The sequence below is a fragment of the Vidua chalybeata genome, chromosome 1, assembly GCF_026979565.1.
Source record: "Vidua chalybeata isolate OUT-0048 chromosome 1, bVidCha1 merged haplotype, whole genome shotgun sequence".
Lineage (NCBI taxonomy): Eukaryota > Metazoa > Chordata > Aves > Passeriformes > Viduidae > Vidua > Vidua chalybeata.
Window position 1 is genome coordinate 58,899,919 of NC_071530.1, and position 18,792 is coordinate 58,918,710.

The 18,792-nt window shown below is 38.3% G+C and overlaps 1 protein-coding gene across 2 annotated transcripts in view; it reads left to right on the plus strand.

Moving 5' to 3' along the window:
* The first annotated feature begins 468 nt into the window (after positions 1-468).
* Positions 469-18,792, plus strand: part of RECK (reversion inducing cysteine rich protein with kazal motifs) — a 44,763-nt gene continuing 26,439 nt past the window's right edge. Inside the window, exons 1-6 of one of the 2 annotated variants that reach the window (XM_053955358.1) lie at positions 469-584; positions 2,790-2,848; positions 6,816-6,890; positions 8,857-8,893; positions 13,545-13,630; positions 15,293-15,340. In XM_053955358.1, the coding sequence (XP_053811333.1) occupies positions 506-584; positions 2,790-2,848; positions 6,816-6,890; positions 8,857-8,893; positions 13,545-13,630; positions 15,293-15,340 (384 nt within the window). In that variant the 5' untranslated portion in view covers positions 469-505. Of the gene's footprint in view, positions 585-2,789; positions 2,849-4,745; positions 4,781-6,815; positions 6,891-8,856; positions 8,894-13,544; positions 13,631-15,292; positions 15,341-18,792 lie in introns of those variants that run through there. The other variant, XM_053955367.1, reaches the window with a different exon arrangement.

The following is an 18,792-nucleotide window of genomic DNA, read 5'->3' on the forward strand; positions in this document are numbered from 1 at the left end:
GAAGTCACTCTCCCTCCTCTTCATAAGCCCCCTTTACGTACTGTAAGCCTGCAACCAATGCTTTAAAAGTGATGTCTAGAATTATGCTAATAATTCAAGTACTATATAAAAATAGAAATAAATCAACCGAGTCTGTGCCCCCTTCTCCTCTCCTTAGTCCTCTTTTCAGACAGAGCTCGAATCCTCCCTCCGGGCATGGCCTTGCCCCTCCATTGGCCGGGGAGAATGAAGGTGGCGGGACGCCTGCGGCCCTCCAAGCACAGAACCGCTGGAATGTCCGCGGCGGCCTCGCGGGGGCGGGGCCTGGCGGTGCGCCACAGCCAATGGGGCGGGGCCTGCCGGGACGGTTCAGCCAATGGGCGCGGCGGGCGGTGGCGCGGGGTTGGCGGGAGGGGGCGCTCTCGGCTGATCCGCCCGTCCCTCCATCCCTCCGTCCGTGTGTCTGTCCTTCCGTGCGTCGGCCGGGGGGCGCCGGGCGGGGTAGGCGCGGGTTCGAGACCCGGCCATGGCGGCGGCAGCCGCTCGGTGGCTCTGGGCCCTCCTGTGCCTGGCGGCGGCCCCGCTGTTATGCCCCGCGGCGGCCGGTGAGTAGTGACCGCGGGGGAGGGAGTGAGGGGAGGTGGCTCCGCGGGTCCCTCTCTACAACATGGCGCAGGGGCGGTGTCGCGGCGCCGCGGGACTCTCTTGCCCGGCCGCTGTCGGGACGGGATGCGGGAGCCGGGGAAGAGGGGGGACCCTGCCCCGCGCCCAGGAAGCGGCAGCAGCGCCGTCCCGGTGCCGGTCCAGGCTGGTGCCTGCGCCGGCTCCCCAGGGAGGGAGAGCGCCCGCCGGAATCCCTGCGGTCAGGACCGGAGCCGGGGAGAGGCATTTCCATAGCCTGCATAGCGGCCGGATCTCCGGCATCCCACCCGGCAGCGTGACGGGCATAGACCTCCTCGTCTACCTCAGCGGGTTCCGTGCCTCGGGGCCGGGATGTGTGCCTTCGGCTGTCACGCTGCCTGCGGATGAATTCCCAGGATTGTGGCTTGGAATGGTCTAAATGGGTAAAACCTGATGCAGTGTCAGATCAGGCTGTGTGTTCCAGGGCTCCTATTCCTTGTTTTCAGTAGAAGACTGGTATCGAACAAGGTATCGAGTATTTTAAAAAGTGGGTGCAAGACGTTTAATAAAGAGAAGGATAGCAGTAAAAGAGCTCCACACATTACAGCTGTGATAGCAGATGTCTTGGCAATGTGTGCTTGCAGCCCAGAATGCCAGTCATGTCCAGGTTTCCCAGAGGATGGATGCTCCATTCCTGGATGTGTTCAAACGAGTCTGTATGGGGCTCTAAGCAGTCTGGTCTACTGGAAAGTGTCCCTGCCCATGGCAGGGGGCTTGGAACTAGTTTATTTTTAAGGTCTCTTCCAACCCAAACCGTTTTAGGAATCTATGTGTCTGTAACTTCCTGACAGGACCAAAAAAAGAGTGGTGGAAAAAGAAGGCAGCTTAAGACAGATATTGGAAAACACCCTTTAATACATAGATGACTTCGTTGTCATAGGAATGGAAACTACAAAACATGTAATATTTTAAATCAGAAGACTGCAGTCACTAAGACATTTATGGACATTTAGTTGTTGTTCTGTAGTTTTGGTTTCTAGTGAGGCTTAGTTCTAGGAGGGAGACAGTAAAAAACTAGCGGAATGAAATACGACAGACTCTGGCCCAACTTTCCATTGATAAACCTACTAATATTGCAAGGAATTCATGTCCAAGTTCCTTCTTGATGATTCAGTCAAAATCTGTTTGGTAAGGTATTGTGAAAAAGACTTTTGTTGTTGTTGTACCAGTGTAATACATAGTTCAGATGCATCTCAGCAGAAATCTATAATCATTAAATGAATATGTGTGTGGAAGTAAAAGCTTTGAAGGACACCTCTGTCTGTTTTCTAAAACACTGAAGAACACAGGAAAATGAGGATGAAAATGGATATTAAAGCACTGTTCAATTCATTTTATATTTGCCAAGCTTAACCGTGAATGAACAAAATATTTGAATGGTAGGGGGTACAAAGCACAGCAAAGTATAATTCTAAAAATGCTGCTTTAGTCTTCGGTCTTTTGTGAGTTCTCAGTGCTTCAGTTGTTTTTTGGGTTTTTTTTTTAACTCCTGATGTGTTCATATCTATGTTTGTTCTGTGACTTCCATCCAGTCAGGCAAATCCTGTCTTAATCATCCATCACTAGTGAAACAATTTACAGTTTTGTTCCAAGGTTTTTAGAACAGAGAATTCAATGAGCAGCTATGTGAAAAGAGACCCCTGGTCTGATTTCTGTTCCTAACTGATTCTTGCACTTCTCAGATTTTGTGAGATGATTCAATTTACAAAGGCACATATTCTCTACAGAGATTTTTGGTGGGTTTTTTGTTTACTTTTTCATATTTATTCTTTTTTATGTTTCCCCTGAGTTAATAAATTAAATTGTCTCATGAAATAATTTCATGTGACAAGCTAGTGCAAGTTAAGTAGCAGAAATGTGACTAGAGACAGAAAGGGAGTGAGATCTCATTTTGGTGGCAGTGGGTGTTCAAAGGTAACTGTGAGACTTCTTGTAAGGATCTTCATAATTTTCAGAACAAAACTTTCTCTTGTTCATTTTTTGCCTTTCGGGAAGGAATGTTTCCCACAGTCATATGTGGGCCAGAAGATTGTCCTGATAGAACATCAAGTGTGTACTTGTGTTCAGTAATGATGGTTAAGTGTTTCAAATCTTTAAGTATCTTTTTCCCTCTCCCTACTTTTCCATAGGCTTGTCTTGTTGTTACCATGCAAAGGACAATTTAATGTGCCGTGATGTCTGTGAACAGGTAAGCTTGTTTTAAATTTAACTCCATCAGAGTTGAAATTCTGCCTTTAAACAATGATATAGCAACATTAAGTTCATAAGCTAACAATCCTCTCTCTGGAGGCTGTGTGTGAATTGTGAGATGTAATGGTATCGAAATGAAAACTTGGAAGTTTTAGAACCATAGTCCTCTTTCCTTCAGTAGTGGAAAATGGGTTCTGCTGAAGTTGAGGAGAAATAGAAATACCAACCTGAGGCCACAATTTGGTCAAGAAGTGATAAGCACATTGGGAAATTAGAGGTCTGAAGGTATTTTACAGAATTTATGAATCTTACGTGTTTCTAAGTTCTGGGGAGTTCAAACTGAAGAACAAGTTACTGGTATTATTCTTTCTTCCTTCAGGTTCTTGTTTGTCCAATAAGCATCTCATTATGATTTTGGCTTTGTAAATGCAGCAAAAATCTGCTCACTTACTCTATTCATAACACTGTTTGTTCTGAATTCAAGCTTGAAAAGTATTTTTCCATAACTTATGTTTAGATTTATACCTGTGGGTAGTAATTTGTACAGCTTTGGGTGTGTATGTAGTTACATTTATTCATCTGCGTAAGAATTTTACATCAGTAAAACTTACATCGATATACACACAATTTTTATATTAAAGTTTTGTTCTTAGATCATACTTGCCCTCTTTTCTTGTTTTCATTGCTCACTTTGGGACTGTTTGAGCAATAAACCTGGTTATGATTAAGTTTATATTTATCTCTGTACTAACAAAACTTCCACTTTAAATTGTACTTTTCCCTCCCTGATATATCTAGAGAATACAACCAAATCTTCTTTCAGCTTTTGTATTGTTAGCTCAAACAAGGAAAAGTCTTACAGTCTCTTTGCATAAGATATTCTCTCAATTCCTATAATAATTACTGCAGCCCTTGCAGCATAAGTTTATCTCTTTTAATGCAGGTAAGCAAAACTATACATGGCATTATTAAAAAAAGTGTGGTACTCAGTCTTAAAAATTGTGTTCAAACTTGGATATAAGAGAAAGATATCCATTCCTGTATATATAAAAAAAAAATTGGTGAATTTAGCAGCTGCAGTGATACAGCATTTGGAACCATCTTCCCATTTCTTTCTTGTGTTTCATTGGTTTGAAGTTTTCACTTTATCATATTGACTCTTTATGAAAGGCTGCCAGCTTTTTACTGTCAAATTCCATCCTAATTCTGCTATTCTGGTTCTAATTATTAAATAGTTTTCTGTGGGTTTTGTAAGATACTCTGATCTGGCTTCATTGGATGATCTCTCTCCACTCAGATAATCAGCATATCCAGAGTCTTAGTAGTGAGAGGTCTAGAAAAAGTCTGAAGCAAGACTGGTGCCCATCAAAGTATGCTATAAGTATCTGGCTTAGCTACCTCACATCAGGCTAGTGGCATCATTTTCTGTGTGATCCTTTCATACGATGCAACAGGCTGACTGAAGGAACTGTCTGCTGTTATTTTACTGGTTTTCATCTTCTGTAACTTAACTATTTTGTGCAGCTGACAGGAGGAAGAAGTTTCATGGCTGTCTTTGGATATGTACTTGCCTTGGAGCAGATGAGGAGGAACGATTTGCTGAGGAGCCATCTTGGCCTAACCAGCAGATTGTAAACAATACCACCAGGAGAAACACTCCCTTCTGCAGGGCATGGAGGCACTCTCCTGCAGAGGAGACTTTCTGGCTAAGGTCATTTGGTTTTCAGGGACTCAGATCTAGGATGTTGCAGGAATCACAAGGTTTTTTTGACCCTCAGACTGTTACCCATTGTCTGCACATCTATACAGACACTGGCAATGGTATTGAGGGAGGCCTTGCCTGGGAGCCCAGGGACTAGGGTGAAAGGCACGGGACACCCAGTGATGTTGCCCTGGATCCTGGCAGTTAAGGAAGAAGGCTTGATTAAGGGTAAGGAATTCTACTAACCAGTAAATCAGCTACTGTGAGACTTTTGAAAAAGAGAATGTGGATTACAGCTATGTTTGTCAACTAAAATGATTCAAACACCTAATTATTTTGCATTCCTAATAAGTATTACTTCACTCTTCGCTTTAGTATCATCTCCTTTTCATGATTATTTGATCAAACGTGTCAGATACTGTAGCAAGGAATAAGCGGGCCTCTCTTTCTTCAGTTGACTTTTTTTCCCCTAAATTTATTTCTGAGAAGTTTCATTGTGAAAAGTTTCCTGGCAACATTTATCTTTATACTGTTCCAGAGGAATCTATCCATATCCTTCTCCAAGCATAAGGACTGTCTGTCCCTGCTCCCAGGAAAACACCTTAATGTTCCAAGAATCTGATTCATTTAAACAGAGACGTCATTAACAAGCTTTGGTGCAGAAAAGATATTGTATAGAGAGTGTAGAATCAGGGAAATGTCTTACAAGAAGAATTTAGACCTTTTGCGAAGGCAAGTAAGGTTGTATAGGGAAAGACAAAGCTCAGCTGAAATTGAGACTTGTAGAGGAAGTCAAGGGCAACAAGACATTTTATGGCAGTAGTTAAAGGCTGAAGAAGGAAAAACGTAAAGCTGTTGCTGAAGGCAGTGTGTGATTTAGTGTCAGTAAATCATTCCTGGCCAACCTGGTTTGATAATAAGGATGGATTTTCTGGATGAGGGGAGAGGTGTGGATGTCATTTGTGTTGTCTGTAGCAAATTTTTAAACATTAATTCACTCAATGTATTTGTATTCATTTGAGGATCATATGGCTTTGAGGAATGGGCAATTAGATGAGTAAAAAAATGGTTGTAAAATAAGGCTCAGAGATAGAGGTTAGTGGGTCCTACTTTGCCTGCAGGCTAATAAGACGTGGAATACCAAAGGGGTCTGCCCTGGCACCTGTCCTGTTTAACATCTTTGTTAACAACCTGGACAAGGCAACTCTTTGAGTTTTCAGGCCATATGAAGCTGAAAGGAAGTGTTGATAATCTTAATGGTAGGACTGTCATCCAGAGGGACCTAGACGGATGGAAAGAATAAGCAGATGGACACCATGGTCTGGTCTCGTAGTTTACCCTTCTTTAAGCATGAATTTGAAATAAATGATCTTTTAAGATCCCTTCTAACCTGAATTATTTTATTGTTCTATGACCTCAGAAGAGTCAAAATACTAATACAGTTCTTTTTTTGCTCTCATTTCTGAAACAAATGGTGTTGTTCTCTTGATTTTCTTTCAATAGATTTATCATGTTAGAATAGAACTGATAGTTTATAGTGTTAGAGTAGAACAAATTTAGAATAGAACTGTAATGTATTTTTGCTTCTGAAATTCATCTGTTTCAGTTATATATAAAATACTTCCATTTTCATATCACACATTAATAGGTCTCTTTCCATTCCTCTTGTTGACCAGTTTCTTGTTTTAATTTATAAGTAAACCTTTTTTAGACTGCTAAAGGAACAACATCTTCAACATCCGCAGTTGTATTCCATCCAGCGACCTCCTGGGTTTTCAGTTTGCCTGTGGGTATTATGCATTCCCTTGTTAGTTTTGATTGTGTCTTTAACTAGTCTCGGTTTTGTTCGGCCTTCTTCCACAGAAATTACTTGTTTCAGGGTTTTTCTGAATTTTAATTGCTTAAGGTCATGTAACATGTAGCAGAAGGTTAAGTAAATAGAGTTGTATAGTGTGCAGCAGAAATCCTCTTGTTAACATTGCCCTTCCACATTCAGTAGAAACATTTTGATTGAAATGTTTGAGGAGGAAATTCTCATTTCTTCTAAACAGAAAAAATTGTGTATCTATAAAAAGTGAAAAATATTTGAGAAACTACAAATACATAGAAAGAAATCTTAAATTTGAATTCTGTTCATACTAACTGTTAGGCAAAGTAGTCAGAGTAGATATTAGAGAAACTAAAACCAGTGAAATAAATTGAAAAAAGTATTTGATGTGCCATTACATTCTCTATGTTTTAAGATGTGTTTTGTTTCTAACAGATTTTGTCTTCTAAGAGTGACTCCCGTTTGAAGCACTTACTGCAGCGAGCACCTGAATATTGTCCAGAATCAATGGTAAGGCTTGCTAGAAAAGCTCTTCAAATGAGCTTTAACCTCAAAGTAAGATTTTTTTTTTGTAAAGCCATCATAAATTATGTTACTTGCAATAAGGTGGCATGTATAAGCTATAAAATACAATGAAAATCTTACCTATGTTATAAATACTTGTGCTGGGTGATTGTCACTTGGATGTTAATGGTAGTGACTTAAATTAGCTTGTACCTTTCAAAATGTGTGGCACAAAGCCATGAAGTCTTGGGCTAAGACAAGAAGGCCCTGATAGCTGCACCAAATTGTTTATGGCCTTACCTGAGAAACTGAAGTAATGCTTTTATTGGATAAGTGAGATTATTGTTTCCTGAAAGTTCTGTAGTGTCACTAAATTTCTTTAGTTTCACTAAAAAAATAGTGTAATCTGCTGCATCTTCTAAGGACAGTATAATCAGGGAATAGATAAGTATGGTCATTCAGATTGTAAATTTTAGAGTCTTATCTTTTGGCACCTTTTTGCAGTCAGAAATGCCTGCTTTCTTCTGGTAATTTCTGTTACTTCTGAACAGTATCAATACTGTTTGCAGCAAGCCTAAAACATAGCTCAGCTAAAACTCAGCCCAAGTGAGCCTAAAACTCAGCTCAAGTGAGGAATGAGTAGGAGCAGTAAATCTAGGAATAACATTTAATCAGCAACTTCACAGGATTGTGTTTGCTTATAGATTTTTTCTGTGTGTCAAATTCCTTTGGTTTTTTGTTTCTGGGGTCAATAGTTCTAAGGTCTCAGAAGGTTATAGACAGCTCCTGGTATGAGTAAAACCTGTCATGAAAACTTATTGAAGTGATGAATAGCATTTGGTTTGGTACCAGTTTTCTTTATCTTTCATTCGCTGATGAGTAGAATCTTATCTGCACAGTAGAGAACTGCTTCTGATAAGACAGGATTGGAGATTATCTGAAAGGGGGAAAATGACACAATGGTTTTTATAACTCCCAATTACTATCTTTATAAATGACAAGTCAGCTGTCCAGTGTGGATCTTAAATTAATATCACTGAACTGGTAATATCTAGATACATAAAATAGCTAACCATTCAACAACCTTATTTGTTGTTCTCAGATATCTCTTGTCTTGTTGGACAGGTGCTCTAGTGCCATTTCACTGGTGAGCAGATGGGTTTAGATTTAATCAGATGGTCAATATTCTCAAGCACTGGTTACAGACATTGTGTTGTATGTATTCCTTCAAGGAATATGATAGGGAGTGTATTGCCTGGTATTAATTTAAAAAGTAACTGTCAACACAAGAGGTGATTTTTTTTTTCTTTGATTCATAGGTTCATTTAGTTTGGAAAAGACCCTAAAGGAAATTAACTGAATCAAAGGGATGGAACTTGGAGAAGTAGCAGCTCTTTACCATCTTTGTTTGATCCTGCTTTGACTCTTGTCTAGGTAGAAAACCTCCACAGATACAGAGGAGGATAGTGTTAGATTAAATACAGATTCATTACAACTTCGGAAAGTCATAAGTTCCCGTGATGATAGATAGATAGATAGATAGATAGATAGATAGATAGATAGATAGATAGATAGATGTGTCGCTGTGTGACAATATGGTTTGCTGTGTCAGTGTGATTGAAACACTTTTAAAAATTTGTTTTCTGTGTGGTTTTGTGTGTTTAGGATATTTTTAAGCTGGTGGGAATGAATGCCAGGGCAGTGAGCTTCTCCACAGGTCTTAGTCCTAGACAAATCTTGTTCTTTGTTTAAGTTGCCGTTTATTTCTGTAAACACTGATGGAGAGAGTTGACTAGCTTGTGTATTCTAGATAACTACATTATGTTCTACACCTGCAAAAATGCTGCTATTGATTCCATAGTCTGTGCATAGCAGCCCCAGTGAAAAAATGCTGAAATTGCTGGTTTGAGTCTGCTATAAACTCTCTTATTCTGTAGACTTTCTTTTGCATAATTGCATTTTTACTTTTCAGAGAGAAGTGTGGGGTTGTATAAATTCTTCTTTGCCAGGTAAGAAATACCAGTTGATTATTGAATCATGTTGCTTTTTCACCCTCTGTCTGTTTTGATATTGTATCTGCCACCTGTACCTATCAATTTCATGATAGTTTAACTTCCATTATGCATCTAATATAAACTGTGTGTTGTTAAGTTTCCTCTAGTATATAATGAGTCACTTGTGCATTTTATTAATAGTTTTCCTAGTTAAAAATATTTAATATATTTGTATAATTAAACATGTTCTTCTGTGACAAATCAGGGAAATATCAGCATTTCTTTCTTTTCAAGATTTTTTGGGTTTTTTTATTTTGTTACACCTTAACCTGATCTACAAAATGGTTGATAATTATGACTTTAGATGCAGCATAATTTGAACAAAAACTGAGTAACACAGGGAGATAGTAAGAATTAGGCAAGCAATTTAAGTGAAGGGGCTCAGATTATGAACCAAACTGCTTGTTAGAAGTGGATTTAGAAAGTGTGACAGGTTGAAGCTGGCCAAATGCCAGTTCACTCACAAGAAATCATTTATTCATTTTCCTCTGCTGTAGTTAAGCAGAGGGGGGAAAGAAAACTCATGGGGTGAGATAAGGATTAGGAGAAAACACTGTAGGGGCAAAGCAGGCACAAAACTTTAAAAGGTATAAAGAAAAAAAAAATATCAACAGAATTAAAAGAGGATAATGAGAACTAAAACTAAGGGAGGACCTGAAGAACTCCAGGCTTGGACAGTTTCACCTCAAACCCTCGGAAGGTAATGGAGCAGATCTTCCTGCAAACAATTTCCAGACACATGAAGAACAAGAATGTTATACTCTATAGTAAGCATGGATATATGAAGGGGAAACTGTGCTTAACCAACCTGATGACCCCCTATGATGAAATGACTGCCTTTTTAGATGAGGGGAATGCAGTGCATGTTATGTATCTCAGCTTCAGTAAGGATTTCACCGCTATTTTTTATGACTTGGTTATACACAAACTGATGAAGTGTGAGCTGGATAAGTGAGCAGTGGCGGTGAAGTGAAAACTGGCCAAATTGCTGTGCCAGAAGGTTTGATCAGCATCACAGAGTGCAGCTGTAGGCTGGAATCCCAAGGGTTGATGCTGGGTCTAGTCCTATTTAACATCTTCATTAATGATGGGAAAGAGTTCACCCTCAGTGTATTCGCCAGTCATGCAAAAGTGAAAGGAGAGGTTGCTAGACCAGATGGTTGTGCTGCCATTCACAGGGATGTTGATTAACCAAAGGAATAGGCAGACCTTATGAAATTACAGAAAGGGAAATGCAAAGTCCTGCACCTGACGAAGGCCCCATGCTCCACAGCATGCAGGAGGCTTGGCCAGCTGGAAAGCAGCTTGGTAGAAAGGTACCTGGGAATCCTGGTGACCAGCAAGTGAAACATGATCCAGGAATGTGCCCTGGTAACAAAGAAGACCAGCAGCATCCAGACTGCATCAGTGAAAATGTCAGGGATACTGTGTCCAGTTTTGGACGAGAAAACTATGAACATTCTGGAGCAAGTTCAGCAAAGAGCCACTGTAAAGTGATTAAGGAGCTGGAACGTATATGAGGGCAGGCTAGGAGTTTGTGTTAGGCAACTAGATGATTTGTTATGGCTCAGGAATCTGTATGGTACAGATGAATGTGATGAATTATCCTAACTGTGGGCTCCAGTCAATTAATTGTGCACTGAAGGTGTATTTTCATTTAGAAATGCACACAACTCCTTGATGACAAAATTAATTTATAAGTTACTGTATTAAGACTGAAGTTCAATGTTTCTTGAGAGTGTGACATGAATTTATTCACAAGCTTGTCTGCTGGCTGGATATAACCTGGAGAGAGGGCCACTTGCCAAGAAAACATTAACAACAGCTGAAAATTATCAGCCTTCTTAATTTGGTGTGTATTTGTAGCTTGTTTCATTCTTTTATCACCGTTTAGTTCCAGTATGTCTGAAACCACAGGCCCTGTATTGTACAAAATATGGATGACTAATTACTCAGTGGTGACTGCTCATTGGTGACACTGCTCCTGAAGCTGTCCAGCTGTATTTACTATGTGTTTCTCCTGGATACAGCTAGTTATTGCAGCAGAGATTTCTGGAAATCTTTTTTTCATATTGCACATGATGTTTCTTTGATGTTTTTTTTAGATTGCTTATGCCTTACGTTATCAATCCTACTAATAAGTGTTCTACCAAACATTACTGTTCTGATTGAAAGGAATCCTCACACAGGAATTTATGCAGAAATTACTGATGTGTTATTTTATGCCTAAAACAGAGTACAGTGAGTGGTTGATTTGGCCATTAACTATACATATGTAGGAAGACCTGAATTCCAGATTCCTGAGCACTGATTGCAAGCTATTGATGTGTGCACTACAGCACACATCCATCAAAAAGATGCTTAACCTCTGAAAAACTAATTCTGCACCCCAGTTGTGGAAGTGAAAGGTGAGCTGTATTTGCAGTTGTTAGTGACCTTCACAGCTAGTGTGAATTGGAAAGCTGAGGCAATGCTCTGAATAGATGTCAAGAGGATTTTGAGAGTCTCCAGAAGGACCTATGGATCATTGGCCTGCAGAGGGTCTGAACCATTCAGATGGTCAAACTGACAGAATACAGCCTACAACCAGAAGCTGTAGTGCAGCTTTGCCCCTCACTTCCCTTCACCTGCTGAGCAATGCTGCTACCTTACTTGCATCAAGCATTAAGCTTTAAGCTTTTAATTTGTATTTTAATAACTGTTATGCATATTTTAATGTCCATAGGGAATGTGTTCATTTTGCTTTGTGCAGATTTTGCTCCTCTATAAATTTGCCATTAGCACATTTTCTTAATTTACCCATTGGAATGTCATGAAAGACAGATGCTGGCAAACTTGGCAAACTTTCTATGCCACCTGGGTTTGTAAGGCAAATCAAATGTGTTTAAAAGGCAATTCTCTTCATTATAAATACTGGTTGGCCATTGTTTTCCATTGATTGCAATTATTTTTTATTCCTTTTTTTCCAACACTTTTTTTCAAGTGTTTCTGTAGCATTTAAATTTAAGATCTTACACCTAGCTCTTTCACTTCCCTTTTTCAAAGCTGGACACCCCATGTGGCTCTTCTAAATAGGTATTTCCAATAGGCTTAAGAGAATTTTTAAAAATTAACTTACTGGTTCTTCTGCTTTCTGCTTTTTTATTTCTACATAAAGAATATGATTTATATATTTAATAAAGTACTGCTTTACTTTTTAAATATTCGTAACGAAAATGAGTGGTTCATTTGAGTTAAATAATTCTACCTCCTGTCCTAAGAAAAGGAATGTAACAAGTTTGTCACAGCTGCTGAGCAGCTGCATAGATCAGACCTTCCCTTTATTTCTGTCTTTAAGGTTACAGGAAAAATAGGTACAGGAATGCATTTTAAAATTTTATTTATGGTGTTTGGAAAACATTAGAAAATCTGTATTTATTATTAATTTAAGAGGATGAAGCATCTAATGGCAACAATTTGCTTCTTACTATATTTCTATGTAACCTTGTGGTAAGAAATGACGATCATGCAAACAGTGAAATAAATGGATTAAGAGAGACAAGGAGATGGGAAAGTTCTATTGGCAGTAGTTCTTGCTATGAAACCATGTTGCTGGGGAAATAAATGACAGAGAAAGTGTTGTGGATTAACCCCAGTAGGCTGCTAATTACCACACAGTGTTTGCTCATTTTCCCATTAGTGGGAGAGGGGAGAATCAGAGGGCAGCAGTGAGAAAACCCATGGGTTGGGATAAAGACAGTTTCTAATTTAAAAATGGAAGGAAGAACAAGAAAGAAAGGAGGAAAAAAACCCAAACCCAAGAAAAACAAGTAAAGCAAAAAGAAAATAATTGCTTACCACCAACCAACTGATACACAGCCAGTCCTCAAGCAGGGGCAGCCCCTGCCATCCTCAACCCCCAGCTTTTACTGCTGAGCATGGTGCCATGTGGTATGGAATGTTAGCTGGGCTCAGCTGTCCTGGCAGTGTCCCTTCCTGACCTCTTGTGCACTGCCAGCCTATCTTTGAGCCCCTATGAAAAACAGAAAAGACATGGATGCTTCCTCTATTTGCAGTAAATAAAACATCCCTATGTTATCGACACTGTTTTAGTCAGAACTCCAGAACATAGCCCCATGCCAGCTCAGCTGAAGAGATTTAACTCAATCCAGACCAAAAACACCACAGGAAGTTTGGAGAAAGAACACGGAACATTTCCTGCATTGGCAAAGTTGGTAGAGAAATGTGCTATTGGAACAAACAACAGGGTGTATCTGTAAGAGATGATGCTGTAATGAGATATTTTTCCTGATGTTTTTTGTTGTCTTATATATCAGATTAGATAGATTATCAAAATCTGGTATTTCCATTGAACATATAAAGCAGTTTACGTAAAGCATCTTTATCCTCAATGTGTGGAAGGTACTTCATTAATTGCTAGTTTCAGCATTTATGAAAACACAGACTTGTGGTTTTTGCTTGAAGTTGGTTTGGAATTCCAATAAAATGTAATCTGTATTCTTGAATGAGAACAGGATTATCAAATTTGAAAAGTAGAGGGAAGGGAAAAGGATGGCATAGTTTCTCTTTCTACTCTAATTTAAAGTCTGTCATCTTATTTCCCAAGGAGTTTGGAAGAAGTCTGATGGGTGGGTTGGTTTAGGCTGCTGTGAGCTGGCTATTACTGTGGAGTGTCGTCAGGCGTGTAAGCAGGTAAGGCTTTCACCCTACTGACTGAATCCAGGCTGATTCTGCAGCTCTCTTTGGTTATGCTAAGCTTACTTCTCACTTTTTGTCACAGTCTCTACATAAAAGTTGTTACTTTAAAATAATCTTGAGTGAAAGGCAACACATGGCTGATCCTAAGCTTTTTTTTTTTTTTGTAGTGTCAGGTTTAGTGATACAACATTGTGGTTACAGCCCCAAACAGATTTTTGTGCCTCTTCAAAGAGGTTTTTGTTCATCAGATAAAAGAAAAGGGTTTTTTTTGGTGTTAATAGAGCCAGTGCTTTTGTCAAGTAACAGTTTTAAGCATAATTTGTAAATTTAGCAATGACCTTTTTATTAAAAATCTGTGGTGAAGCATTTAGTGATTTTTTTTTCCCCTAAATATGTGTTTGTGGCTTTAAAAATATCTTCAAAATCTAGGAGCATATTTGTGTTTATCATCATCCTTGTAATTCATTTGTGGAGCACAGATGTATTTAATATTCATATTTGTGAATGTTGCCTGTGTAGTCTTAATCTTGACCAAGCAGCCTACTGCAAACTGCTGTCATTAAAAAAAAATTCTACTTTGACCCAAAAGCACAGGGTTTAAACTATGTGGCAAGAGATGAGCAGTGAGTACAGAGTAGTGTGGGAGAGAGATGAGTGAGTAAACTGGATACTTTTGATCTTCAGAAAAGAAGATGTGTGTTTACTCTCAAATGCATTTTAAGCCATGTTTTCAAATATGTCCTAATGCTTAAATGTCTCCAGACCTGATAAAGACATTTCTGTTTATTGCAGTCTTCTTAAATTCTATTAATTTAATCTCATGATTGTTACATTGTTTCTCATTATTCTCTAAATCAGATGTTGTATTGTTTGATTGCAGACTGTTCTTTCAGAATCTTAGCTATATTTTGTACTTTAGCAGACTCTGGTTGAAACATTTACTATTTTTTTTCATTTATTCTAAAATCTAAATACCTGCTAAATATTAGGGATAATGGGAAATATTTGGATTTTAATTTTGATCCTTGAAAATTGAGGGGATTTTGGGGTCATTTTGAAGGCAGTGATATAACAGGTCTGAGGACAGACTTTACCCAAGTGTTTTAAATTACTGGAGGGGGAAGTAATGTGTTAGTAGTTATTATAGTTTTGAATATCTGTCCTATGAAAAAGGAGCACAAGATTTTGTGTAGAACAAAGGGATTTGCAGTTTGCAGGGAGAATTTCTGCAACTCAGTTTAACAATAGGAACCATAGAAATGAACATATAAGAGGGAAGAGAGTGGAAAACGACACACAAGTTATTAATCAGCAGGGAAAATGGGGAGATCTTTATGCTCAAGCTCTTCCGTTTCATAAATGCTTCCTGTGATCTGCAATCTGGCAGACCTTTCACAAAACCTAAGTTGCTTTGTGTGCTTCTGCTATCAGCTAACTTCGTGCAGAAATATGAGGGTTTGGTTTTTCATTAAATGTCATCTTAACAGTCATGGTGTCTGCTATTTTTTCTTAAAGCTTTCTTTAGGATTCTTTAGGTTCTTAAAGGAACATTTTAATAGATCATGAATCCATTGTTATTGCAGTTAATTTAAAGGTTATTTTGCAACATGATTTATCATTTTCTACTACAAATGGAGAAATTTATCTGTCTTTCAGGCTTCTGCAAAAAATGATGTTTTAAAGGTCTGCAGGAAGGAATACGAGGTATGTTTTTATGTGTCTGAATATATCTGAAAAAAAAAATCAGCTTTTATATCAATCGTTTTAAAAGTCCTGTAAAAATATCCTGTGGAAGAGGGAAAGTTCAGTCTTTTTAGAGCTGTGTTTCTGAATGTGCTCATTTTCATATGAAAGTAAATTATCTCTCTACAGTTTTTATAAAAGTATAATCACATTCTGTAAAAATGTTTTGGATTTTTTAGACTTGCATATACCTTAATTTAAATGAAAAAGTTGGAACTTTCAAATTGGATTCCCAAAAAGTTTATTTCATAGGAGTTTTGATCAAAGTCAGCATTTGTTGTAATCATTCAATCTGTCAGAAACCTTTCAGCTTGGACAGTGAGAGTCAGCTTAAAAGTGACCTTAATGAAATAAACTCAGCATAGAACAGCCTTAATATCCTATCTGAATATAAATAATTTCAGTGTATAATTTTTTGTAACGTCGGTGAAACTGTTGATGCTTGCACTTATTTTTACTGTTTTGCTCATAAAATTACTCATCAGGATATCTTCAAAAATCTGCCTTTACCTATGTTCTTTTTAATGCAGTGTATGGAAATGGTATTTTGCAAGGACTGCTTTTCTTTTGATCTTCATCTTAATTAAAAGCCAGATTCCTTCCATTTCCTTTCATCTGATTTCCTTCAGCCCTAAGTTAGGTAGTCCTGCATCAGTTCTGCTCATAATCAACAGTTTGGGATATCAGAAAATTTTCCATTCTTTTGATTTGGGCAGAAGTGGAGCAGTTTTCCTGTTTTTTCCAGGGAGTATTGAATTACTTTTTTGAAATTTATTTTCCCTTTTGTCATTTTATCTATACAACCTACAGAGTATTTTCCTAGACTCTTCACTGTGGAAGTTAGCATGGGTTGAAGTTGCCATAGCTTGTTCTCTTGAAAATGCATTCTCATTTTAAGTAGTTCTGTCTCCTTTCATGCTATAATATGCTATACTGTCAACATCTGCAAGCTTCTCCTCTGTTATGCTGGTCTGTTTCCTTCTTTTTTTCTGGATTTCTGCATTGCTGTAGGAGGTTGGCCAGTATGGGTTGAAGGAGAACGGGAGAGGAAAGGTAAGAGAATAAAGAATGACTTCAAAATGGTCATACTCATCTTATTTACTTTTCCAGTTTTTATCTGGAATTTTGAAAACTGGGCGTCTCACTCTTAATCAGGAGTGATCTTGCTGTTATTGTACAGAAAACCTTAATGCTTGCTATCTGTGCAAGACTAAAAGAAAAGGAGAGAGAGAAAAATCATAGTAGAAAGTATCAGTCTTCTGATTAGGGAAGAAGGAAAGAACTTTTTTAATGAGGACTAGGTGTAGTAGATACAAATAGTGTGTCAGGGACAGAAATTGATGTGCTAGATCTTCAGTTATGATAGAATTCTCTGTGACAATGATTTGTCATATGTATCCAGGCTTACAGGTGCTCATGGAAAATAATACTTAAAATACTCTGAGAGGCTCATTGGTTGAATTAAATTCAAGGAAGTTATGCCTAAGATTGAAGATTCCAAATACAACTTTTGGAGGAAGCCTGCAGTTTCCCTGTCATTCTTTCTTTTTAAAAAAAAGAAAGAAAAAAAAAAACCATTGTTCTTGCCACTTTGGTGTATGAGTCCTCCTCCCTCTGTAGTCTATGAGTAGCTTCTGTGTCCTGTACTGTACTTTGCATTCTGTGGAGTTGACTGGGGAAGCACCGAACTGGGGAAGGAATGGCCACTTCAAACTGAAAGAGGTGACATGAGATCACAAATAGCATGTGAATCACATAAATACCATGTCATACATACTGTGTTTGGTTTTGCATTTAAGAATTCGTACTTCTCTAAAAATGAGGATCCAATTAGAAAATTAGTTTGCAGTATGGATCATAGTGCTTGGTAATCAGCTCTCAGGTCTGTTGCTGGGGTATTTAATAATTAAGTACATGACATAAAAGTAAAAACTATATTAATTCAGGATTTAAATTATAATTCCATTTTTTGTAAACACTCTCATAGCTTACCAGTCTTCTTAACTTAGTTAGCTTACCCAGCTAACTAAAGGATTTCCCAGCGAATTTTCACAAGCTGCTTAGAGAGTCTGAACTGTGCATAGTACATTTCTGTAATCTTTTGTGATTAGGGAAGCAACTTAGTGAGTTACCCTTCAGCCTCCCACTAAGTTAATGAGGGTGAAGAAGGAGGTAAATCTTCAGGGTTAGGGCAGAGGGTTCAGAGCAGTGAAAAAAACCAAACTCCATGCTGGAGCTGTCACAAGTTTGAAGTCACTAAGTGGAGTCTCAGGTTGTGAAGTAGCAGAATCACTTCAGCATTGATGTGCCAGCCTTAATCGAAGATGCTTTTCCTGCTGATCATATATTTCTGCATTCCTTTTACTGTAAATATTTATGTTTATTTTAATGTGGAGATTTTACACATTTTAGAAAAGTATTGTGTTGGAATAAGGTATTCATTTTTTATCAGTGCTTTGAAGATGGCATGTCCTGTTAAACAGTTTTTATTTTCAAGTAGCACTGCATATGGAAATGAATAAATTTTACACAACTTGCCCAGTATTTTTGAGTGTTACCAAAAGGTATTTTATTAGCCTTTTTTTGAAGATTTTATTCTAATAGTCCTTTTTTTCCATCTTTTGCTGCTCAGATACTCATTTTGTCATCCTCATTTTTCCTCTAGTTCTGTGCCCCTCAGTTCTTTTATCTTTCACTACTTCTTCCAGCTTTCTGCTATCCTGTTCATCTTCCTCTAAAAAGAAGGTAGGTAATAGTCAAAGGAAGAAGAAGAAAGTGGAGATGGTATGGATTGTATGTAGGATTTTCTGATTTTTGAATTTTTAAAACTTTCATGTAAAGTGGGGGTTCATTTTTTAAAAGACCACATGGAATACATGCTTGGAGGAGCAGCTTAAAATACTTCATTAATCTTAAAATAAGCTGTAAAGGCTTTATTACTGTGTTTAAGATCCCTTTTCTTTCTTCTGTGCATGGAAAGAGTAACACTAAAGTTTTGATTTGGTTGCAGCTCTTGAGTCTGTGCACTGCATATTGTGAGTTCACCTCTCTGAATATTAAGAACTCCAGTTTTTACTTCATGTGTTCCAAATAAGACATATAAACTTCTCTAGTTAATTGGCACTGTGAGAGCTTTATTGCAGCTGAGCACTATTAACATCTCCCAAGCAGTTGAAATGCAACTGAAAATGTCACCACTTATTTAGCCTCTGCTCTTAAAACTACTTTTGATGCACAGTGGTGAACACTTGATGTCCCTGGATGGCTTAAAGGTAGTTTTGCTATCACAGATTTGAGCACTCTAGTCTAATCTCACTTTGCAGCTGTTAAAAACTTAAAATGCAGTGCCTGCAGCTTCAAGTGCTGTAATGGGGATTCAGAAAAGTATTCACTCTGCTATGGTATTGGTTTGT